Raw genomic sequence first — 25,789 nt, forward strand, 5'->3', positions numbered from 1 at the left:
ATGATCACTTAGCTCTTTTCCAAAGCTGGTGTGTTCAGTGCCAGACAGTAAAATCCACATTGCTTTGATGAGTTATGGTCTTATTACAGACTGCTTTAGAATAATGTACAATCATAGAATAAGTAAATAATAAAACCTCAAAAAAGAACGAGTCAATAATTTAATATGAATAATAAAAGTAAGATAAAGTCTGACTCTCTGAGAAGAAAGGTTGTATGCACATTGCACATCAAGCAATAGTGGTAATGGTTATTGTTTTTGATAATTGATCACCCAATCTGATCACTTAGGGTGCATACAAAATAAGTTGTTGTCCACCACTGCTTTAACTGGTCTTAGAGCTTGCTGACAGTGTCAAAGTCACAGACTGACACATTGGCTGAAAGTTAAATAAAATGCCCCCGAAAGAACGAAAGAAAAAAAGGACAAGCAGATTTTCAGATCTTCTTGTCTAAGCTGCTTAAATCATTTCAGTGTTGTGTTGTTAAGTTCACCCTGGCTATAGTAGGCTATAGAGGCTCACACCCCTTTCACACCCACTATACAGTTACCCAGTGACTAGAACAAACATACTGTATGATCTGCAGTAGTCAGGCAAAGAAGCAACGCCACTGTGTGAGTAGTCCATACGAATCATTTCTTCAATATGATAGATCTTTCTTTTTTTTAATGACTAAATAGATATTGATGTTAACACATTTTCTAAGGGTTTTCAAAGAAAATACTATATACATAGCCTACAGTAGGTTTTGTGTTCCCTTGTATATTTCTTTTTTATTGTTTTTTTTCTTATATATTGTACCATATATATTTTATAGCCTACATCTTTTGTAATGTCCTGTTGGAATCCTGCATTGTTGATAGTCCTGTGTTAATCATTTTATTTTGGGTGTTATCTGCCCTAGAGCCAATGTAACTCCTTTGGTGTCTTCTATAATTTCAACTATAATAATATGCTCCAGTGCCTTTCATTGAATTCAGTGTTGTCTTCTGCTCTAAAAAATACTATTCATTACTACATTTGGAGTGAAATTGTAACAAAAACAAAAAAAAATTCTTCTGACTTTTCAGGCCAAGGAGTAACCATGGCACAGGAGTCAGTGTTACAACCCTATCAACACTACAACAGGTACACTTCATTTAGTGTTATTGGATGATTTCTTTATCGTGTGTGTGTGTGTGTGTGTGTAACGCCCGGGATTCAAACTCAGGTCTCCCACGTGAAAGTCCAATATCTTAACCCATTCTGACCTGAGATCAGATTCATACGAGGTTTCCGCCGGACACACACTGGTCTGATGAACCCATTCTGACCTGAGATCAGATTCTAAAAATGTCAGTCGCTCTTCGATTTTTCAAAAATAGCAGACCTACAAGCTCGTATCGCGCCACTCGGTGGCGCGATATGAGCTTGTAGATCTGCTATTTTGCTGACACCAAAATGGGTGCCCGGTCAGAATTACAATTTACAATTTACAATTTAGGCATTTAGCAGACGCTCTTAATCCAGAGCGACTTACATTTAAGCAAGAACAAAAGCATGGGAATACATCACATAAAAGTATTTATCATGAAACATGCGTAAGCTAAGAAAGTAACAGTGGAATATCTATATAATGAAATGGGTTAACCATGCATGTGTGCATATACCGTACATGCGGTATACCTCCATATATCACATATTGAAATGTGTCACTTTTCCACAGCGCCATATTAGTGTTTTTCTTTTTCCGTTTGCTTTTTTACAAAACATAAATAAAACAAACAACACAAGTAAACATTGAGGAAAGCAAAAAGGTAATTACATCATCAGGGACAGGTAACGTGGGTCAAGCCAAGGCCACATTGCCTCAGGGCATATCATATTTTTAGAAGCATAATTTAGGCGAGACCGAAGGAGCATGACAGCCATGGCCTTCATCGCCTCCAATTAATTTCCTGCCCTGGTTTTGATTGATTGATTGAAATATTTATTAACAGTTTGCAGAATTACAGTACATTTCAAGCACAACTCAATACAAACTGTTAACTGTGAGTGGACGACCCAATAAAGCATTACTGTGTTGCCTTTAAGGCAAATGTTCTATTTTTCCTGTATATAGTAATTTGATGGTACATTTATTATTTGTATTTGTTTACCTTAGAAGGGCTTTGAGTACTTTATTGTGGTTACCAGTGCTTTTATTTTGAAAACTCTTTGGTATTTAATGAGAGTCATTTCCATGCAGCAGTGCACAGAGATCACAGGCTGTTCAGATCTGTGAGCCTAGAATCCCATCTAACCCACTTGGAAGCATTTTAGAGGCAATGCCGTAAGTTGTTGTGTTGATTTCAGTTATGCTAACTTTCTGTACAACTTTGTGACTTTTTGTACATGTTTATTTGTAAGAGGAAAGTTATTTCCTATAGAGTGCTGCACAGTGTAGGGCATCCTGCTAATTGCCTTGATGTGTGTGTATACTGTAGGTCATTTAGCTACTCACCTGTTTTTTTTTACTGTGAAATAATGTAAATTAAGAACAAACCCTGAACGTTTGTATTGTTATGTTTGCAGTTTTCACCGTCATGTCATGAGGAAGAGCAACAGTAAATGGTCAAATCTTACTTTGTCTCTGTCTTCATTGGCTGCGGTTTAACTTAATTGGTGTTTATAGTGACAGTTCTCTACACTGCATGAGAACACTACAATTACACTTGTTTACAAGAGGGTCCACCATGTTCAAATCATCAAAACATTTAGAGACGTACAAATAGACACTTCTATATAGCCAAAGAACAGAACAGGAATTCATCATAAAGGAGGTAAAAAAGGGAAAAGAAACATATACATTGAATTGCAGCCGTCCGTAGGTGCCATTTGAGAGCGGTTTTGAAGGAGTCAATGACTGTTGGTAGGGCGTTCCACATTTTGGTGGCATAGGAGCGGAAATAATTGAGTCCCTTGTTTGTGCCAAATCTGGGTTGCACATGGTTTGTTGCACTCCCTCTGGTGTTGTGGGTGTGGACTTTTAAGGAAGTATTTAGACCGGTACATGGGTATCTTGGTGGTGTAGCGAATCTTGTCGACCAGAACCATTCCAAGATGCTGTACTCTGTCATCGACCCCAAGCCATTCCAGCCTGGAGCCTTGTTTTAATTGTAATTTAAAAATAAATAATGAAATCACATTAAAAAAAAAAAAAATCTGAAATTATTAATGTTTTTCTTTTAATATAGGGCATAAGTGGTTAAACCCTATGCCATCGACAGACACCCATGTGATGATGTTTGACCCCTCATTAGGACTGACGTGGTGGAGGGCCGTGTGAGCGGTCAGGAGAGGACTCTGGCTGTGCTGGTGGAACAGGCCCTGAGGATCAAGGAGGAGGTGGCTGCCAGCCTGCACGCCACCCAGGGCTCCGTCCTGGCCGAGGCCCTGTCCCGCAGGCTGCTGGAGAGCCACATCAGCACCATCACGCACATCGTCAAGCAGCTCAGCGTGGACATACAGGTACACACGCACGCACGCACGCACGCACGCACTCACACGTCACATACAGTGTTGTGGAGCACATAAACTATGTAGTTGAACTACGACTTTGAGTATAAAAAAAGCTCTATATAAATTGGATATACATTGGACAGTCCGTGATAATCATGACATTTTACTTGACAAACATACAGGGCCGGCTGACGGACCATATCGTCACGCTCATGTCACCATGACACAGCCATAACCATATAAAGGAGTTCCCACTATAGCTACACTCAAATATGGAGTGTGTTGTTTCCTGACTCCTAATCCAGACAACTAGCCCTTTGAGTAGTATCTTATAGATACTATGTACAGATGTGTTTGGACAAAAGAAGAGTAACATAAGAAAATATTTAATTTTGGCAAAAGATATAAAAATGTGTCCGTGATTAACACATTAGAAACAAAAATCACTTACGGTATTAAGTAGCTTGCATGTACAAGGAACCAATTTAGGCCTGAGGCCAATTCTAAAAATGCCTCCTAAAACCTGACTTAGAAAAATGAAAAGATGAATTATGTTGCTATGAGACCCAGAGGTATATGAGACACATCCGGCATGAAAGGTAAAACAATGTATAGGTTACACCAGGTCTAAATGGGTGCTGCTGTGCAAGCTCTCGGCTCTCATCAACAGGCGCGCTCTGGTGGAGCTGATCTCCAACACATCTCTTTCCATGAAGAAGATCACAAGTAAAGCGATATTATTTTCCTGTAACTACCTTCCTTCCCCTCACTCTCTCTGTCGTGCCATTTCTCTTTCAATCAATCATTTACAAACTCTCACACGAACACGCACACATACTCTTACATAGGGCATACATGCACACACGAACTTGGCACTGACTGTACATGCCCTTTGATTTCACTTCATAGAGTGGTGCAATGCTCTGCAAAGCCCTCCTGAATCCCATCACGCTTATTATATGAGACATTTTCCAAGTATAAGCAAAAAAGGTAAAGGCATTATATCATCAAACGAATATTGAGGTGTTCTGAGTGCTTGCCAATACCACTTGCAGTATGGCACTTAGTTTATATAGCCTATATGCTACAAACCTGAGCACGGAATGTAAAACCAATCAATTTTCTTCTGTAATCTTAGGCAGAGAGTCAAACATCAGGCAACGCAGGGACAGCACCCCTAAACAAACCACTATAGTAGACACAATTGCATCATTAATCCGCTCTCACTGGGCCCTAAATGATAACACTGATTGTTGTAATCTAATATATCATCGTAATTCCATTCAGCTAATTAATTCTCTGCTTGAGCGTTTGAGCGAGTAGCAATAAACCAAGACGTGAAGTGAAGTGAATAACCTGGAAAAGCCTAGATGAGACATGCTTAATGACCCTGTCTCCATAGTGCCCAATAATTATGTTATCTGCAAAGGACACACCTGTATGCCACTGGGCTATAGCACAGGGCCTGTAAGCATGATTACCAAAGCAAAGGTAATGTAGGCGGGCTTGGCCAGCCTGCACAATGCTTAATCCATTTAGTCTGATGGGAATGAACCGGAATGAACAGCAACAGACCTGCAAAAGGCATGACAAGAAATGCACCCATTATTGTACTATGTCCAGTCTATGACGTCAGTTATATGACGTCATATTGGCTATATCACGGATGCATATTATGGGAAATTGAGTATTTTTACAAATACTTTTGGAGTTGCACTGATCCCACCGACTTCACAACGGGCACTCCCTCGGGTCCTCAGCGAGCTACACCAAATCCTTTTGCCAAAAATAGCCAAAATCTGCTATTTTTGACTAATGGTCGCCCCCAGAATATGAACGCTGGGGTTCAGGTGGTTAAGTCCGATTTGCCTACTAGTTCATGGTCTGCCATCAACACCGTCGTATGAAGCAGCATAAAGTAGCCATACTGTAATTACACTCCATCGCATGATGGTGCAGTCGCAATAAATAAGAACTGATTTTCTTTTTTTTCTCTCAAATTTTTTATCCCATGATTTTGCAACTCTTTTTTTTTCACCCAGTATCAATTATCTAATGTAATCCTGGGCGCTACACTTTCTCTGCCAACATGGGGGGGGCAGCGGATTGACCTCATGGTTCCTTCTATGCATGATTGACAACTGACTTTTTTTTCAAGCTAGTGTGTCACGGTTTTTGTCAAGTGACACCATTGTTCTACAATAAAGGCTTTACCCAGAAACAAAGTGTCTGTTCCTTGTACTTGACTGTGCTATTCAATAATTATTGAAGAGCATAGTCTACCAATGCTGACCTTGGTCTGAACAGGCCCTGGAGAGCAACGTCACCCAGAGGGACTCGGTCACATCTGGAACCTCAATCGCCGTGCAGAGTCTAGACCAGAAGAACATGGCTGGGATTGGAGACCTGAGAGGAAGAGTGGCCAGGTACTGCATGCACAATACTACTGTATTTGGCATTAGTCAATACCATTACTACAGTAGTATGTAACCCAGGCAGAACATGTCTGTCTGTGTGTGTGTCACACCACCCGCCCGCCACCAGGGGGCGCAGCTGTATCACGCACACACACACACACACACACACACACACACACACACACACACACACACACACACACACACACACACACACACACACACACACACACACACACACACACACACACACACACACACACACACACACACACACACACACAGTAGAAAACTTAAAAAAAAAAAAAAAAAAGTACATAATTTATTCTAATTGTTGTTATTGCAATTTACGAGCTGCGTTCGCTTCCCGCGTCCACGCATCTTACTTGTATGTGATAAAATAAAACTCCACTCCACCAGCCCTTCCACAAATCAAGTCTACTTCTCCAACTGCTAATTCTATTATTATGGAGTGAAAAAACAAAAGCAGTAACTTTTAGATTGATTGATTTTGCACATAATATCTGTTAAAACGCTGTGGTCCTTAATTGAGTGTAAACGTGTGTGTGTAAACTGAGTGTCATCCGTCATGTATTCGCGTTTATACAATTTGAGTGGTCAGAAGGTCACCAGTTTAATGAAAGGTCACCTGGCTGCATGTCATATTGGTCTACCCCCAAGTCTATTACGTTACGTGTCGAATTGTCCCTGGCCTGACAAAGCAAGCACACCTAAGCACCTAAGCAAGCTCCCTAGACGCTCTATTAATAAAGACCAATGCTCCTAATAGTCAGGATTGGTAAAATGTAAAGAACAAATATCACATACTGTATGCGCAGATGTACACATGTCTGTCTGTCTGTCTGTTGCTATTTGACTGGTCAGGGGCGAATTAGGGGGCGAGGTTAAGGTTAGATTTCTGGGTTAAGGACTTCAGTGTTCTGTAGTACATTACAAATATAAGTACAGAACAAAGATTGTTTGCTTTCACCATCTTTGTTGAAGAAGAATCTGGGCAATTATGTTGTAGTTTCTTATGGCAGTGTTAATTTTTGTTGGCTAAGACTAGACTAAGTAGGCCTATAGTAGGCCTACTAAATAGTATAATTTGAATTGCCTAAAAGGCCTAAAGCTAAATGGTGTGTTCAAAAGACTACGGCTGAATCAGAATTAGCTAGTAACACTAAGATTTGGTGAGGTTAAGGTTAGAGTTAGCCTTGTATAGGAGACTGGTTTATACCAAACATAACCTACAATACCAACTAATTACAAAAAAGACAAACCAAGCACTGGTCTGGACATCACCGATTGGTTCACAGAAGGCTGGTCAATATCATCAGTCTTCTGTAGAAAGGTTAGCATGACTCACTAGAGTCACTACCACACAAGATGATTCATGGTTCACCGAGGATCATTGAAAACCGTTCCTACGCTAATCAATGACCTCTTCTAGGCCAGTCATGAATAAGCAAGTAGGCCAGGGATTGGGACTGTTATACACTAGACTAGCTGTACAGCTAGTGAATAAGTGAACCACTTGCAAAAGACCTGCTGTGCTGGTCTACAGGGAAATAATGTGTATCTGAGATGAGACAGCGCTATTATTTGTAATTGTGCTGTTGGGTATTTGGCTGTATTAGACAAATTATGACTATTAAACACACATAAGCACGCACGTGCGCGCACACATGCAGGCACACACACAAACACCTGCTTGCATGTGGGCATACACGCACAGTCGTATCCAACATAATATAGCACAATACATTTGACATGCCCTTTGGCCCAGCTGACAAATGTGGTTAATTTATTTTGGCCTGCAAATTACATTCACCTAATGGCAGGCTCTGTGACAACCTCATAAATGAAGTCTCAAGGGCCATTTAAGAGTTACACTGAGAGCCAGAGCTGTAGTAGAGGAGGCTCTATATCTGATCAGTCACAAGTGTTCACACACACAACACAGGCATTGCCGTTTGCTGGAAGCCCGCACTCATGGGAAACCACACAAATATTTATCTGTTCTGAGCTGGTGATTCATCAAAGCTCCTGCAGGCAAACAATATCGCAGTATCAGGAGCCATAACATCAGATTTCTGAGACTGCTGAACAAGCGCTAAGCCCTGTCCCCATTGCCTTTAATCGAACTCTGTGTCATACTTGACGCTCCTTTCGGTCACATTCAATCTTTTATAAATTAAAACCGTATTTTACACTTTGTCGTATGACAGTGTCCCACAAAAGTTCATCTTACAAGCTCACATTTCACATGATGACGTGTTCTGAGCTTGTATCATTGCTATTTATTTTTAAATATATTTTGAAAGGTTTTGCCTACATGGGGAGGTCAGGTTGAAAGTGGTTAAGTCTCCATTTAAAAACTAACAGTTTTGGACATTCCATATCTGATATTCATGTCCGGGTAGCTCAGTCGGTACAGCTCTCGCCTTTGGACCACAATGTCATGGGTTTGATCCCAGGCAACGCCAACTCAGTGTAATGAAGTAAAGTCTTTATTCTTTAAGAATAATTCATCATTTATTTATTTAAATAGACTACGCTGTAATATTCATGAAATACAGAACTATAATGTTCCTTGGGTATAAGGAGAGTTGGGCTGTTGATTTATGGTACAAACCTAAACTAAGAACATATCGTCTTATTAAAAATAATTATGGCCCTGATCCTTATGTTACACAAAATATATCCAAAGGTCAGAGATCTTTTTGTGCACAGCTGCATTCTGGGACCTTACCATTAGCTTTAGAAACGGGTAGATTCATTGGTACTCCTGAGGAGGACAGAGTGTGTCTAGTGTGTGATATGAAGAGTTAAGACATGTATTGTTTTGTAAGATGACAACCATCTGTGCTGGCTTTTTCTGGTTGGAGGACTATGAGAAGCTGGAGTTGTGTTTTGGGAGGGGTATTTTTGCTTTGGCAGACTTTTTATGCAAATCGTGGGAAATGAGGCAGAATGTTTTGTTTACAAGTGTAAAAATGTTTCTTTTACACAATGCAATATTGAAGCAATGTTATGGTGTGTCCTGTAAGTCCATGTGGGCTGGGCGCCTTTGGTGCATGACACAGAAATAAAGAATCTATCTATCTATCTATCTATCTATGGTTAGCACGGCTTGGGTGCGGCAAGTCGTGCAGTGTCTAGTTTAGCGCATTAAAACGGGGATACTAGGGGCACGGTGGCACAGTCTGTAGTGCTGGGGCACCTGATGGATGGGAAAGGAAGTGGTCGGAATAACGTGCTCCTTCCACACGCTACGTTCACCCCCCGTCAGGTGAAAATAAGCAGATTGGACTCCTCATTCATAGAAGGAAGCATGAGGTCAGTCCGCTGCCCCCCCCCCCCCCCCCCCAGGTTGGCAGAGGAAGTGTAGCGCCCAGGATTACATTTGATGATTGACACCGGGTGAAAACAATGGGTTAAAATAATATGGGATCAAAATAATAGAAAAAAATAAAGGGGGATTCTCGGTGGATAGCGACAATAGGATTATCTGACCTACAGTACAATATCTCATCTGGTCTCCCTCCTGTTTGTCTGTCTGTTCACCCTCCACCCGACCACCCCTGTCCTCCACTACTCCAGGTGTGATGCCAGCATATCCAAGCTGAGTGCTGATGTGAGGTCTGGGGAACAGCAGACCGTCGGCCTCCGTCAGGAGGTGGCAGGACTCAGATCCGCTTTGGATGGAAGACTGAAGGAGATGGAGCTCAAGGTGTGGTGTCCTCATTATCTATAGCCTACTATCTATCTTGTTTTTCTGACAAAAATTGCCACATGAGTGAATATAGTATATTTCACCATGCAGCCTTCCCTTAAATAATATACACAGTGATTGAGTTTAGTTGATATTCTGTCATTGTTTTAGTTTATTGCATGTGAAGGGACGTTTATCATTTGTGGTCTCACACTTGCATGACCACACTCTCTGAAGGGTGAAATGAAATCACCCCAGAGGAACCAAGGTCTCATTGTAAACGGGTTCCTTATCCCAGTCTGTTATGGTGCATTTCCTCCATAACAAGATCGATAGCAGAAAAAACAACCTTGACAGCCTGCTTTTAGAGCACATGAGACTCCCCTAGGACAATAAACCTGACCTATCTCTCTCTCTCTCTCTGTGCACACACACAATGTATGATGCATTCACTTCGACATAAAGACACAAGCATTTACGGTTAATATCTTACATAGTTGCCTTAAAACAACGCACATTTTATGGAATATGTGGTGTGCATGCATGTGTGTTTGTGTGATTACTATAGCTGTATCAGGTGGAAGGCAGACTAGAGGGATCTCTAGCAGAGCAGTTCCAGAGCCACAGGAGGACTTTGTCTGAACTGCAAAGCCAGGTGAAACTACTGGAGGCCAGGTGAGCCCATGTTGACAAATTGATAATCAATTTACCAGAAAGTACTTCCTTTAACCCATTCTGACCTGAGATCAGATTCATACGAGGTTTCCCACTGGACACACACTGGTCTGATGAACCCATTCTGACCTGAGATCAGATTCATACGAGGTTTCCCACTGGACACACACTGGTCTGATGAACCCATTCTGACCTGAGATCAGATTCATACGAGGTTTCCCACTGGACACACACTGGTCTGATTACCCCATTCTGACCTGAGATCAGATTCTAAAAATGTCAGTCGTTCTTTGATTTTTACAAAAATAGCAGACCTACAAGCTCATAGCGCGCCACTCGGTGGCGCGCTATGAGCTTGTAGATCTGCTATTTTTCAATAGTTAAAGCATGACATGATGCCAACACCAAAATGGGTGCCCGGTCAGAAAAATGGTTGCCCGGGTTAAATAAGGTAATCCTTTCCCCAAGCCGCGAACCCCAGAGGACCGTCAGCGGTTCTTGGAGGGGTTCCAGTGTTGGTCGACAGCAAACGTAACGAATATACTTTGTGAGTCCGATCTACTGCATAACCTAACAACACGTCAGAATGTGATGCGTTATTAAAAAAAATAATAACACAAATCTTAAATTCTTGGGGTCCCTGGAACAGTTATTTTCAGATGGGGGTCCTTGACATGAAAAACTTTGAGAACAGCTCTATTTATATTCCGGCTGAGCAATCAACCTACTTAGCAGCAATATGTGTAAGAAATCACACGTATTCTTTGCTTCAGAGTTCCGAGGTAAACTCTGAGATATAAATGATACAGTCAATGAGCTCTCTTTAACTGGATTTCTCCTGTTGCAGAATAATAGCAGGTGTTTCTCCAATGGTTCCCATGGCGATCATTAGAATTCCTTAGAGAAAAATGCACTTTACTCTTTTAGCTAGTGGGACAATAGAGATGGGCACAAATAATTGGTACCACGCTGTGTAATCTCTAAAGAGGCTAGAGGAGAGTTTCAGCTCACTTGAAGTATCAGGATAACAAACACCTCAAGCAAACACCTCCCATCCCCCTGAGCGATGTTGCTGTGAATGTTATTTGATGCTTCCTTGGTCTCCATCTGGCTCTAAAGGGTGATTTCGGTGAGGTTGGTGCATTACAGAGAAAAGATAAAGCTATGCTACTATACAGACAATGATTGCCATAAATAATAATATGTTAGAATTTTCTTCTTTGAGAATGTTCGCTCATAATGACATGCCTAAAGCAAGTTAAAGTGGCACCTTATTTATGTATGAAATTGAATTGGGCAGACATTCGGTAATTAAATAAAAACATTCACACCCATGTGACTTGAGGGGCGCTCTTATCATCATACATCATCTCATTCCGGCCAATCACAATTTGTGTTTACACACAAAGCTGTGCATATAGGAGGGGCTATCAAAAAGAGTAATTTAATTAGTCAATAAAGTGTCAAAGATCAGAAGGGGTGTTCATTATTGAAAGCTTTCTTTAAACATAGAAAGGGAGTCTACCAACGCGCCTCAAGCCTGAAACGGCTGATCCGGTGCTTCACAGGTGCAGGGACATCAAAGTTGCATAAGGAGAAGAGACTGGAGCAGCACGGACATTTAGAGCCTTTTATTTAGGTGCTGAGTATACAAAACGACTAACGTTTCGACCTTGCGGTCTTCATCAGAGTCATGAGTGGTAGCATTTGGGCATGTCTTATATATACAGGTTGGGCTCTCAATAAGCCAATGACAGGGTACCATATGACATGTAATAACCCGTTACTACCAGCAGTCTAGATAATGTAAGAGGTGGCTATGGAGAAAACGCTGTTGAACAGTGAAATAAATAAAGTAAAACAGTGATTTAACCATAGAAATTGATGGCTTTTTTATGGTTAAATCACTGTTTTACTTTCTTTAAACATCTCAAGGTGAATCTTAAGTCATTGCTTACATATTGTAGTAAAACGATGCAAGAGTTACAGTAACACTCAGGACCACTGTGGTCAAGGTTGGGTGTGTTCCTAATCAGGTTCCCCACAGGCCGCTCGTTCTACAGCAGAGCAGCAGAGCAGCAGAAAGGCTCTGGTCAGCCATGTGTGCAGGGCTGCTGAACAAGCATGTGGAACCAGCAGAAACAGACGACAAAACTCATAGTATTTTAATTGTACGTGTTTCTGCAAAAATAAACAAATAGTAAGCGTTTACTGATGGGAGAGGGAGTGTACACGGTTTGGCGATTAGAGGATATTGTGTTGCAGCTCCAGTCTATGGTAAAACGGTGTGTTAGACCATGTGTGTACAGTATGTTAAATCATGTGTGTATGTTAGACATGGACAGGTAAGGGATTAGATTGTTGTTGACATTGACATATAATCTATATAATAGAGACGCATTCATTTGTAGCAGAGCCATGTACTGCAGCCTCACAGAGAGAGAGAGAGTCAGAGAGAAGTTATGCACCGTTTAAGGGAGAACACACACACACACATGCACACACGCATGCACGCATACACACAGTCACACACACATCCTGCCTCATTGATTTTCTCAGCCACTTCATTTACAACAACGAGAAGAAATCCAACTGGATGAATTGAAGCTCCTGGCTGTTTGAACTGTAGATAATAGAAAAGTCGTAGTGATTCATTGTCCGGCCAGAACGATGCAGAGATACTATATTTACAGTATCAGCCTATCCGGTGGGGTGTGTGTGTGTGTGTGTGTGTGTGTGTGTGTGTGTGACTGCGTGTGTGTGCGTGCGTGTGTGAGAGAGAGACAGATCGAGACAGCCAGTCCAATAAACCAGAGAATACACTGGCAGAATAATGTAGCTGTCCTGAGGACTGATTGAAGCAAAACTAAGAAAAGCCTTGACAATATAAACTGCCCATCCTTCTACACCCCTCTATGGAGCTTTGGTACACATTCTCGCCGCACACGCACGCTCAAACGCCTCCACAATTTCCACAACCATTGTTTTTTTTGTGGTTTCTATCCTATAGTATGTTGCAACGTGACTATACAGCTCTGTTTACACATTTCTTTATTCCCTTTTAATTGTACATACTGTACTTAGTATGTGTTTTTTACATGTTTTCTCGTGCCAATAAAGCCCCTAGAGAGAGAGAGAGAGAGAGAGAGAGAGAGAGAGAGAGAGAGAGAGAGAGAGTCTTTATGTACAGAATAACTGTACCTTTTACAGACAGACAGACAGACAAATTCACTGTTGGCATGGGTCTCTGTTCGTGTTCCAATCTCACTGAAATATCTGCTGCCTCAGCCAGCACTTGCAGTGCAAGACAAACAGAAGAAAGTAGACCAGACCACTAGACTAAATTAATCCACTTGCAGCATGCTGTATTCTCTCTTTTCACTGCTTTGAGATTCTACTGCTGTCCTTAGCAGTTGATCTGCTGGTTTAGCCGAAGATATTTAGTGCAGAGCGAAACCAGGTGGTGTTTCATAACGTATGTTGTTTATTTTATAGATACAGTATTATCTAAAAAAAATACTTCTGGCTGCTCGGGCCATGGAATTTGCTGTGCACGGTCATGTGCCCTGGAGGAAGAAACCTATACTGATTTAGGTGTAGACGTGTAGTCAATGCTTTGGATGTGTTTTGTTTCACTGATTAACCACTTACTTAAACCCTATACACTTTTACGTCACTATTACGTGACTCACTCTGTCTGTCTGTCTGAGCACGGAAGTACCACGCCAATACCGCTGGATGGTACTGCTGAGCTTTGAGATTGAAATTGTCCTTATGCACTCTGTTTCTTTGGAATTTGTTTCATATTTTACTCCTGTCTGTGAGTTTTGCTGTTGAGTTTTCAACATCCCACTGCCGTTTAAAAAGAGCACGTCTATAAATGAAAATCCATGAATTACACAAACTGACTCATTCATTAAGGCAGCAGAGAGGTGAGGCCAAGCGATGCAGGACCTCATAAGATACAGTAGTTTAAGTACTTACTGTAAGTAGGATTAAAGACAAAAGAGCATTAAAATAAGATCCAAGAATGATCCCGTTTAGACATAATTACAACGTAGAGCGCGCAAAGGCATTAGGAGTAGTTTATGTGAATTAAGAAACGCCCATCTGGATGAACTGAATATGAGCAGTAGTGGGTATATCAGCAAGAGATGTACGCTGCTGTAGGTTAATAGCACAAGTTTCAGTAGGTCGTCTTATTGATTATTCAAATTAAAGGTCCTCTACAACAGTGCTGATTTCGTCGACTAAAACTATGATGAAAAATGTTCGTCGACTACCTTTTTTCACTGATGAAAACTAAATAGAAACTAAATTGAAACTAAGCATGGTGACTAAAACTAATACTAAATATATGGACAATTTAGTCAACAACAAAAAACTACACAAAAAAGTAATTTTACACTTGGTTGCATGCTGAAAATAGCCAATCTACAAGCTTACAACGCGTCACGCTGCGACACGTTTTAAGCTTGTAGATTTTCAGCAAGCGTAAAATCAGCGTAAAAAGCGTAAAATTAGCCATTAGGGCATCAAGGCCTGCAAAAAACAACAGTAGATTCAGTCGACTAAAATCGCATGACATTTAGTCGACTAAAACTAGACTAACACTAAAGCATTTCAGATTACTAAAATATGACAAAAACTAAATTAAACTTTATTCAAAAGACTATGACTAAACAAAAATCTAAATTTGCTGCCAAAATCAACACTGCTCTACAACTATCAATAGGGTTGTGCCGATCTGATCATTTTCAAATGATCGGAATCGGATCGGGAGCCAAAAAACATGATCGGGACATCCCTAGTATCAATATTATCCATATCATGATATTAGACTGGATATTATCTGTGATTTGTGGTATTGTAATATCGTGATATGGCATAAAGGTGTACTATAAAATATAGATATCGGATCGGGAAAAATCTGCATCGGCAGATGTTCATCAAATCAAATGATCGGAAATGGATCAGGGGCAAAGAAAACGTGATCAATACTGCTGTAGGCTACCATTATATCATTATAATCTTATTGTGACCTTCTTTGAGACTAATTATCAGATGAATATTCTGCATACAGAGCCAAGCATGCAGGATATTAACCTTTATACATACTGTAGCTACTGTACAAGAAAATAGAATCCACTAAATAGAAACACACACAATAATAAAGGCTGCATACCAATACCTCAAATGCCTTACATCGGGGGTGGGCAACTGGCGGCCCGGGGGCCACATGCGGCCCCCACCTTCACTTAATGTGGCCCTCAGGTTAATATCAGAATACTGATATAATATTGGTTCCAGCTGTTTACAATTCCACAACATGCAAACATGACCCGCTTTAATTACTTCAGTCTAAATTAGTAGCTCAATGCTTCAACACACGTATAATTAAAGGCATTTGAAATTACATAAAAATGTACATTTTCAGGATTCCAATTCGAATATAGAAATAATAGCCGATCTACAAGCTCAAAACGTGTCGCAGCGCGACGCGTTTTGAGCTTGTAGATCGGCTATTTTTGCTACGACAGTAATATATGGCCCTAGGGAGTGAGTGTGGAAATATAGTGGCCCTTTCCATCGTCAAAGTTGCCCACCCCTGCCTTACATTTATAGTAAGGCCAATTATAAAGATATTGGAAACCAAGCATGCATGCTGAGCACAGACTTCAAACTGGATATTAGTAGATTGGGTTGTGGGAAGAGCAAAGTGAGTCACTGTTATCTTTTTGTCTTGTCTTGTCTTGAGTAATACCTGGTTGCTTAGTAACATTCTAAATTTGGAGCTACAGATTCTGTGCTTTCAAACGGTATACAGCACCACAGTATCCAATATCCTATACTGAAAGAGACAGGTAAAAGCCCCTAGTCTAGGTTATTATTGTCAGCTAACTAAATCTGGTTGCATTAATTTACAGCAATAGCAATACAGCTGATCCTAAGATAGTTTGTATGCCGTCGTGTTATAGTATTTTGGACACTTTTTTCATTTGAAATTTCACTGGAGAATATGCAGCATCTCATTCTTGAAAGGGTCCTCAAAGCACAACATGAAACAAGAAAACACAAGACAAAGAACAAAGGACAACATATCAACAAGAACATACAATTTACAATCGACATTTAGCAGACGCTCTTAATCCAGAGGAATTTTCAGTAAGCAGACAGTAAGAGACATGTGAGAATTTTGGCTGGTTGAAGACCAAGCGAGCTGCGGCATTCTGGATCAAAGAGGCTTGTTTGACTGCCAGGATTAATTAATCTATCGCGCATTGCCAACGTTTTATCGCTCGCAACCCTTATTTTGAAGAGCCAAATATCCGTAACCGGATGTTACAATGACAAAGTGTGGTGTATTGACTGGTTGTTGTTCTCTCGGTCGGTGGTGAAAAAACCTGACCGCGAGTATCACAGCGCCTGCTGTCGGCCGTTGAAAAGCCTTGTTTTCACCAGAAACGACATTCATTCCGCTGATTTGGAGATACAGGCCATTGAAAGAACCACATAGATTGCAAGTGGATGCGCTCGCATCTTCAAAATGGCCGTGGCCACAAAACATGGATTAAAGAATATAAACCCTGGAAAACGTAGGCTACGGTTCTGGCAGGCTAGACGATTAATTTAATCCTACGGTTACGGTTCTGGCGGGCTCCATATTACGAGCGCATGCCAGTAGGCTAGTAAGGACTCAAGGAGAGAGTTACAATAGTCAAGTTTTGATATGACTGATGTCTGGATAAGGAGCTGGGCTGACTCCTGGGTGAGGAAACTGTCTAATTCGTCGAATACACTATATAGAGTGTAAACCTACAGGATCGAGTGATCGCTGTAATGTCTGCTTTGGATGAGAGCTGACTGTCCAGGACAACACCAAGGTTCTTACACCTCTCCACCATCTCAAACCCCACTACATCAGTACACTAGTATACATAGAAATGCTTTCAATTGAAATGAAATAAAATTGAAATAAAATAAAATAAGACAATTCAGTTGGCCCAAATCAATCAGACAGCTGCAGTAGTTGATTCAGAACACTGCTGCTCGAGTCCTTACTATTAATACCAATACATTTGATAACATCCAGTTCTCAGAGCCATACACTGCAGGCTCCCTGACCCGTTTATTTCACAACAGTTTATAAAACATTAAATCGCTTAGGGCCAAAAATACATTTCTGATCTTCTGCTACCTTATGAACCATCCAGGCATCTCAGGTTGTCTGGGACAGGATACTGCTTTCATTCATTCCGTGTGTTACACTCTAATTCTATATTTGTAGTTTCTTTCTTTTTGCTATATTCTTAATGTTGTCATCTTAATATTACTCTTATTTTCAATAATAACGTAATACTCTTGTTGTTTGCGTAAAGCACTTTGAATTGCCTTGTTAAACCATTTTGCGCGGGAACCCATTTTGGTGTTGGCATCATGTCGTGCTTTAGCTACAAGCTCATAGCGCGCCACCGAGTGGCGCGCTATGAGCTTGTAGGTCTGCTATTTTTGAAAAATCAAAGAACGACTGAAATTTTTAAGAATCTGATCTCAGGTCAGAATGGGTTCATCAGACCAGTGTGTCCCCAGTGGAAACCTCGTATGAATCTGATCTCAGGTCAGAATGGGTTAAAATGTGCAATAATAAAAAATGAACTTGCCTTTGTGTGTTGTTGTGTGTTCAAAGTGTAGTTCTATATCCATTCTCTGTGCGTACAGAAGCTCTGGTGAGCTGCGGGATGCCATAGAGGAGATAGACAGTGTGAGGAAGTGGGCAGAGCAGCAGCTCCATGCCTCTGAGAAGACCAAGACACAGGGCAACCACGTACTGCACACTTCACTCCAGGATAAACTGGTAAGAATGGGCTCTTTCTTTACATACTTTCTGTGAAGTTGCCCGAGGGCCAAGGCTCCAAAAACAGTCAGTTGTGCTTTTTGGTGGATTTTATTTCTCCAAAACTCCAGCTCCAGTGCAGATATTCACAATGGAAACATATCAAACTGCAAAAAGAATACTGGCCAAAATACAAAACAAAGAACTCAAAAATAACCAAACTGAACTAGGCTATGCCCATGACCTGGGCCCTAGCAGCTCTCTCACTGGGCTGTCAGCATGATGCCTGCCAGAACATAACTGACTAGCTCTGCCTGCAGTCTCCCCTTTATAGGAGAGGATCCTACCACCCACAGAGAAGCACTTAACCATACACAGCTTATCTACAAGCTCACAGATATCATCTGAACCTGAATAAGTAACCCCGTACATAGATGTTCTATTTTAGATTAATCATCATATGGGGTTACATTAATTTCCCCAGATAATAGACATACTTTGATAATTGACATTGTGAAACACCCCTACTCCTCAACAGTACTTGGCACCTTCCCCCCCTTCTTAAACTGAATGGCTGAGCCCTGCTCTGGTTCAGCAGCTCTGATTCAGATAGAAGAGTGCCAGCACTGGAGAGGCCATACAAACACTGAGATAACCACAGGTCACAATAAACGGAATGTTTTCCCTGTGTGTATCATTTCATTTGTACATCCTTATGAACCCTGAATGAATTGTAAATGCATACATCAACAGTATTGACATAGAGCACCGAAGTCTGACGTCACTTTCAGTAGAGGGCGTCTTTCCCCAGGTTCATGTATTTGTTTAGTTGCATTGAAATCCCCATTGAGGCGATTTGAGATCGCCTCATATAACAACTGTGTTTGAAAAATAAACATGTCACCCCGGCCGCTTCACTCATATGGATATGAAGAATCAACTGACTGAGAGAAAACGCTAATGTTACTGCTGCTGAATTAGTTAGATTTTCGCTAGAAGCAGACTGTATCATATATGAGTGACTGACTGTTGCAAACGATACAGAGACACCTCCCTGACAATAACGCCGAGACAGCTTGTTTCTTTTTGGACCACAACGCTTATAGTAGACGATATTAAGATCACCCCATGTTATTCTCCATAGAGAAATCACTTCCGTGAACCAGGGGAATCGAAGGGATGAGCGAGTTACGTCAGGACTTCGGTGCTCTATTATATGATAGGACCTGTCTGCCCCACTACCCACAGTCTGTGTGGTGTGTGTGCGACGTGCGTGCGTGCAATGTCCTTAATCAGTGTGTGTGTGTGAATAGGGCACGGGCTGCCCCGTGACACTTTCGTTACATAATAATGATGTATGGGGTTCAGTGTCTTGCTCGGGGAAACCTCTTATGAAGCTTGGAGCATTCGGGGATGGAAGTTAAACCATCATTTATACTCTGTAGAACAAACAAAGGTGTCACTTTGCTGACAAGAACCAGTCTAGCTATAGCTGTCGTGCCAAAGTTGTTCACTTTTAGATCAGTTCTTGTCGGTAAGCGACACCGTCCACAGCTATAGGCCCAGCTAGGCCCGCCCCAAAATCATTAGTGCAGCCGCGCCCAGCAGCCGGCGTAAACTAGAGTCAGGCCAGAATATTAAGGCCCGGCCCTACCTGAGCCCTCATCAAACCCTGTACACTCAAGACACTGCCCCCGCTGCCACCCTTAGATCTCATATGGAGCGGACCTGTTCTGACATTCCATATGTTGAGTCATATGTATTAAGTAACATAATAGTAATATTGCCCAACACTAGTCGTCAGTCTTATCCTTGCTTCCCCACCACTGCACAGTATGTCTTCAGATTAGTTTTGATCTATTTTTAACTGCCTATGTTGACTAATCATGAAAACTAATAATGGGCGAGAATAAAATGTACTGCAATCAGTCACACCATTTTCAGCTTTGACTCAGCAGAAACTGTATTCACTATTCAGCCTTGAAGACTGACTGTATACAATAAAGGACGGATGGTGAGAAACCGTCCAGTGAGTGATTCAGGCTTACGTTCAGAATTACGGTTTGGGTTGGCTTGACCTTAAGAGTATATATATTTATAGAGAAGGCACCCAGAGGAAACCCTGAGGCCAAATGGACATAGTGGCCGAATGAAGGTATTGCAGCCTGGCCCCAAACACATGAACGCGCTGTCCGTTGACTATCATTGTACACGTTCACGACGGACGACGCTCGTGCGCGTTGTTTGGGGGCCACTCACCATTGCAATCCGTCCCTGAATGCACTCTGTTCCTACCAGGAAGGAGGAGTGAATCCGCCTCATGCGCTTTTGAGCAACTCAATGCAAGTGGATGGGAGGAGAACTCGGGTGTCTTCTCTATAGATATATATACTCTATGGGCTTGACTAGGCAGGTAGTGTTGAAGGTTAATTATGGAAATAATGTACAGAAAATCATCAAAGGTACTTGCTGCAAGTAGCACACAATTTTGTCGCTCCCCATCAGTTTCCCCATTTCCTGTCTGTCTATACTGCCCTATCAATAGGCATAAACGCCCCAAAACAAATAATTAAAAAAAAAGCTATTTCCTTGTGATGACCAGAAAAATGGTCCTCAAAAGTTTTGTAACATTTTACTATACTTGTGGGAACACACACACACACTGACACACACACACACACACACAGTCACACCTATCTGCCTGACTGTGTGTGTGTGTGTGTGTGTGCAGGTGGAAGCAGAGGCCAGGCTAGCCGAGCGTGTGCGCGTGGTGGAAAGCCGTGCGGAGCACTCGGAGACCCATCAGCAGCGGAGCAGCCACGGCCAGCTGGAGAGACTGAAGCGCTCAGAGACCAAAGTCAGTGGCCGCATCAACTCACTGGAGAGCAGCCTCCGCCAAGAGCTGCAGCTGGTCAAACAGGACTACCAGGAGGGTAGGTTGGTAGCCTGGTTAATAAACCAGACCGAATCAGCCGTTGGCAAAAATAAATTGCCTGCCGGCGGATTACGGTCTGGAGAGGCTCAATTGTACGCCCATTTCCTACACCAGAGAAATGGGGCGGCCAATCGGGACACGGTATGCAGTATGGGCGGGCTTTGGTACAGTGACTTTCAATGCTTGAGACCTTTGACTGACAGTAGCTCTGACCAATTGCGTCAAAGAGAAAATGTTTCAACCCGCCCCCCTGGAAATGAAATCCAAGCTGAGCCTCCCCAGACTAATATCCCACAGTCCGTGCGATATTAGTCTGGTTTATTAACCAGGCTAGGTAGTTTGGTGCTATGTAAGCTTTAGTGTTGATTTCGTCTACTTAAAACTATAACGAAAAATGTCCATCGAATACCCTTTTTCACAGACAAAAAACTAAAATAAAAACTAAATGAAAACTAAGCTATATGATGATTTGATGACTAAAACTATATGACTAAATACACTGACAATTTCGTCAACAAATAAAAACTAGACTAAAATGTTAGGGATGCACTAGTAAGAGATTCAGTAGACAAGTCATTGTATGCTTATGGTTGCAGGCTGGAAATAGCAGATCTACAAGCTCACATGCAACCACGTGTAAAATCAGCCATCAAGGCAGCGCCAAAATAAAAATGTGTTGACTAAATCAACTGTAGATTTAGTCAACTAAAACTATAGACTAAAGGTAAAACATTTCAGATGACTAAAATATGACTAAAACTTTAATTAAAAAATATATTCAAAAGACTAACACTTAAACTAAGGATAAGGTGGAGGATAAATTAAGTACTCATATCCGCCCCATGCAGTACTTACTTGAGTCAAAGTATTGATGCTCAGTGGTGCTGAGCGATTCTGCTAAAGTATCTGTCTTGAGAGAAAAGTCTTGCCCAAACATGGAGGGATGGTGGGATGGTGGATCTAACATTATGAATTCCCCAAAAGATATTCACACAAAGATATTTAACATAACGTAACATGAAAAATATTCAGTGTGTGAGATTAGCCACGGATAGACAGACAGCGTTGAAGATGGAGGAATCATCTCAAGCAAGTGAAGCATTTCAGTGTGAAATACAGCAGCAAGCTATCTACAAATGTCAGTGTTAACAGCTAGACTACGCTACGTTATTATATGGAGCAGACCACAGAAAACATGACAGCCTGCCTCTGCTTGAAGTCACACATCCATCTCCAAGCTCATTTCCCCAGAGACAAATAAAAGGGAAGACAAGTGTACGTCAGTCCATGAATCTCCTGTCCTTTAAGACTCCAATATGCATCCTGGCACTGCCGGGACCATCCATCCACACCCCAACCCCACTTACAATCTGGAATGAATTGATGGAAGGAGATGGCATGGGATGGGAGGACAGCGATGCAAAATTGATAAGGCTTGTAAATATAAGACATAATACTGAAAGAGTGAGAGGAAAGAGAGAAGACTGATGTGATGTGAACTGTTATGAGAATCATTTATATTCACTCATACATTCACATGTTGAACATACATTATCCAGATACTGCTGAAAGCTCTGTAAATAAATGTCAGTAAATAAATAAATCAGTGTATGTATAAGTATACTAGTCATACCCACGACAGTCTGATGTTTGAACATATTCATAGGCCATGGATGTATATTCATGCATATTCACTGATGATAGATTGTACATCTATGCTTTTGTTAACTCTTGTTAACTCAGTCAGACAGATGTCTAGTGTTTATTTATTTTATTTTTATTGCATCTTAATCTCTGTTTTTACCTGTACTGGCCTGTGTTGAACTCTCCACGAGTATGAACCCCCCCAGGGAGGGGGAACAAAAAAGATGTATCTCATCTCGAATTGAGGGTTACATAAGATGCCGTGAGAGAGAAAAGAGAGAGAGAGAGAGAGAGAGAGAGAGAGAGAGAGACGTATGAGGGAGTGCATCTGCCTTTAAAACCTTTCTAGTTTCTATATTATTTTGAATATTTCATTATACAGACCAGATATTTACATTTCAAACATGGGCAGCTTGGACTTCTGTTGTGTCTTGCCTCTGTAATGGCCGACACCAAACCATATGAGAACATAATTAAAGGCTCTTGGAGCCAAATTGCACTTCTATTTATTTTGTTTTGTTTATTTTATTAATGATGTGTCCTTCCTAAATGATGACGTAATGTCAACCAGTCAGAGGGTGGTTGGTTGTCATGGTAACCTGTCAGTACAGTGGGTGATGACACTGTGGTGCGACAGGGGAAAGGCAACACAGTTTCCGAAAGCGCGTGGTCTTCAAGTGTGTGGTCATTATGTTTTTGAGTGCTGGAAAGAACGTGGATGATAAATAAACAGATTGGCATATCCAAAAGATATGCTATGGACATTGAATTAATCAGGCATGTGTCAAACATTTAGTTAACCCAGTTGCATTCCTGTATAGTCTACTACTCCATAGTCTACTCCATCCTAAAATAATCTGGACCAAAACAACAAAATGCATAGTTTGCATGATGGTGGAACTGGCGTTTTGGTCTTTAACTTTTAAACATAAGTCTCACAAAAGTCTGTGTTTCATGTGTTCTGTGTGTCCAGACAAATCTATCAATATAAGTCTAGTAAGATTATGTTTCTTCTCCATCATTTCCTTGTGCTTGGGCCCCATTAATTGCCACTTTCTGCTTTAAATTGTAGACTCGCGTTCTTTATTTCTTCCTTCAATTGGTAGATTCTCTAAATTGTTCAGCTACTAACTCCACAATTCCTGCTTTTTGGACAGGGTTTAAGTCTGTTCATGACGCCATCGACTCCCTGAGGCAGATCGTTGACGCCAGATCCCGCCTGGACAAAGAGAAACTTCAGAAAGACTTGAGACACATCCGAAGAAAGATGGTGGGACTCAGTGACCCGTGAAACATTTTCAAATCAGAAAATGAGTTATTTTCTGCAAGGCCACACATCCATAATCATGCTTAGTGTCACTCTCTCCACTCATATTCAGTTGTTCTTTAATCTTGTAGCAGGCCTATAAATAAATGTTAGAGCAAGTTGCGGTTCTGTATAATTGTACCTAGCTGCTTTTATCTTCCATCTGAAAATCCATTCTGTGAGGTATTTACCTCAAAATCTAGTTGTTTGGATGTACTCTTTTGGCATTTGGCACACAATACATTTTGCACACACAAAACAGTAGACATGTAGGAGAAGGAGGGAGACCCGCACACTGCCCCTTGCTGGTTCAAGAGCTTTTATTTAAATGAATAATGAGCAACGTATCAGTCTTGTGGAAGGTCACAAAGCTCTAGTCATGTGCGGGTATCTCCCTCCTTCTCATCTCATCTACTGCATGCTTTGTTGCCAACGCACCTGCTTAATACTGAACCGGGTGTGCAGTCTTCTCTGCACGAACAAAACAAGTAAAACATTGTAGAACTTTGTCTTGATTATAATGTACTCATTGTGCTGTTAATTCTTACTTTCTGTGGGCATTAAACATATTGTATAGGCCTGATCAAACATTAAAAGGAATTTTCAATTAACTATAGTAAAGTAATTTAACCCTTTCAAACAAAGGTCAACTTTAGAAAGGCATAGATAATAAAGTGAAATACAAAATAATAGAAACTCGTTTTAAGATCATTTTATTTGATGAACTTTAAAGTCCCTCTCATAGGCCAACAATTCATGTTTTAGGTGTCAGGTGAAATTAAGTGGCTGATGACTCCATGTGTATCAGCAGACCAATCTTTATGGCTGTAAATGTTTTATTTTGTGAATCTGAATATGTAGGCCTACTGGATATTCATGTTCGTTTTCTGCTGTCATAGCACTGGTATACAAATTATGGCCAAAAGCAAATTAGGCTTGCCGGACACTGCAGCCCCAAATAATAATAAAAATCATGTCATATGGCACTTCAGAATGCATTTCTAGTAATAATATGAGGAAGACTTTCACTCACTCACACACACACACACACACACACACACACACACACACACACACACACACACACACACACACACACACACACACACACACACACACACACACACACACACACACACACGTCTCTCTTATCTATTTAAGTTCTCTCTGTAACTCCTTCCCTCCCTCCCTCTATCTCTCAGTCTTTCTCTCAACTCTCCCAACTCTCTCTCTCCCTGCGGTTACCCCAGGACAGCTAGCTGTTTTCTGAAAAAGCTATGTTGCTAGGCCTAGTAGTGAATTCTCCTCATACATTTAGCCTGTCAAGGACGGAGGACCACCAACATTCTATGCATTTGGCTGCTCATCTCCAAATATTTGATGAGATTTGAGGCAAAGATTTGAGTTAGAAATCTTCACCTTAAACGATCAGGAGAATAGGTCGGGTCTCAACGTTAATAAAAAATAATTTGTTTAGAAGCCTTGTATGATGAAGGCTGTGATTAGGAGTTCACACCATTGTAATATTGGAGTAAATATACGAAGTCCCAACCTGAGATTCAAGGTTGACAAAATAAAAGAGTTGACTTTGACTGCTGGAGACCTGTAGGAGACCACTGTCCCAGTAGAGGGCATCAGGACTTAGAAGACATTTAGTGGAATGTGCTTTCCTTTCTATGCAAGCCAAGTATGATGAATGCTGTTTCAGTAAAGCTCAAAGAAACATGAAGGAATCCAAGCCATTACTATAATTGTAGACTTTTAAAGGTTTTATGACAT

At 41.2% G+C, this 25,789-nt stretch overlaps 2 protein-coding genes across 2 annotated transcripts in view; both read left to right on the forward strand.

Moving 5' to 3' along the window:
- Positions 1-1,085: 1,085 nt before the first annotated feature.
- Positions 1,086-23,995, forward strand: fam81b (family with sequence similarity 81 member B; the record flags this gene model as incomplete). The annotated part of the gene is made up of 8 exons (XM_083783544.1): positions 1,086-1,129; positions 3,283-3,490; positions 5,789-5,907; positions 9,505-9,634; positions 10,185-10,291; positions 18,011-18,146; positions 20,857-21,058; positions 23,862-23,995. 8 exons carry the CDS (start codon positions 1,086-1,088, stop codon positions 23,993-23,995), a joined length of 1,080 nt encoding a protein of 359 aa, XP_083639670.1.
- LOC310872396 (ectonucleoside triphosphate diphosphohydrolase 2-like) overlaps positions 11,549-25,789 on the forward strand; it is a 249,295-nt gene continuing 235,054 nt past the window's right edge. The window contains exon 1 of the mRNA XM_083784248.1: positions 11,549-11,554. The gene's annotated coding sequence lies outside the window, so the exon portion shown is untranslated. The remainder of the gene's footprint in view (positions 11,555-25,789) is intronic.

Source organism: Protomyctophum parallelum, assembly GCF_964188405.1.
Source record: "Protomyctophum parallelum genome assembly, chromosome: 15".
NCBI classification, from domain to species: Eukaryota; Metazoa; Chordata; class Actinopteri; order Myctophiformes; family Myctophidae; genus Protomyctophum; species Protomyctophum parallelum.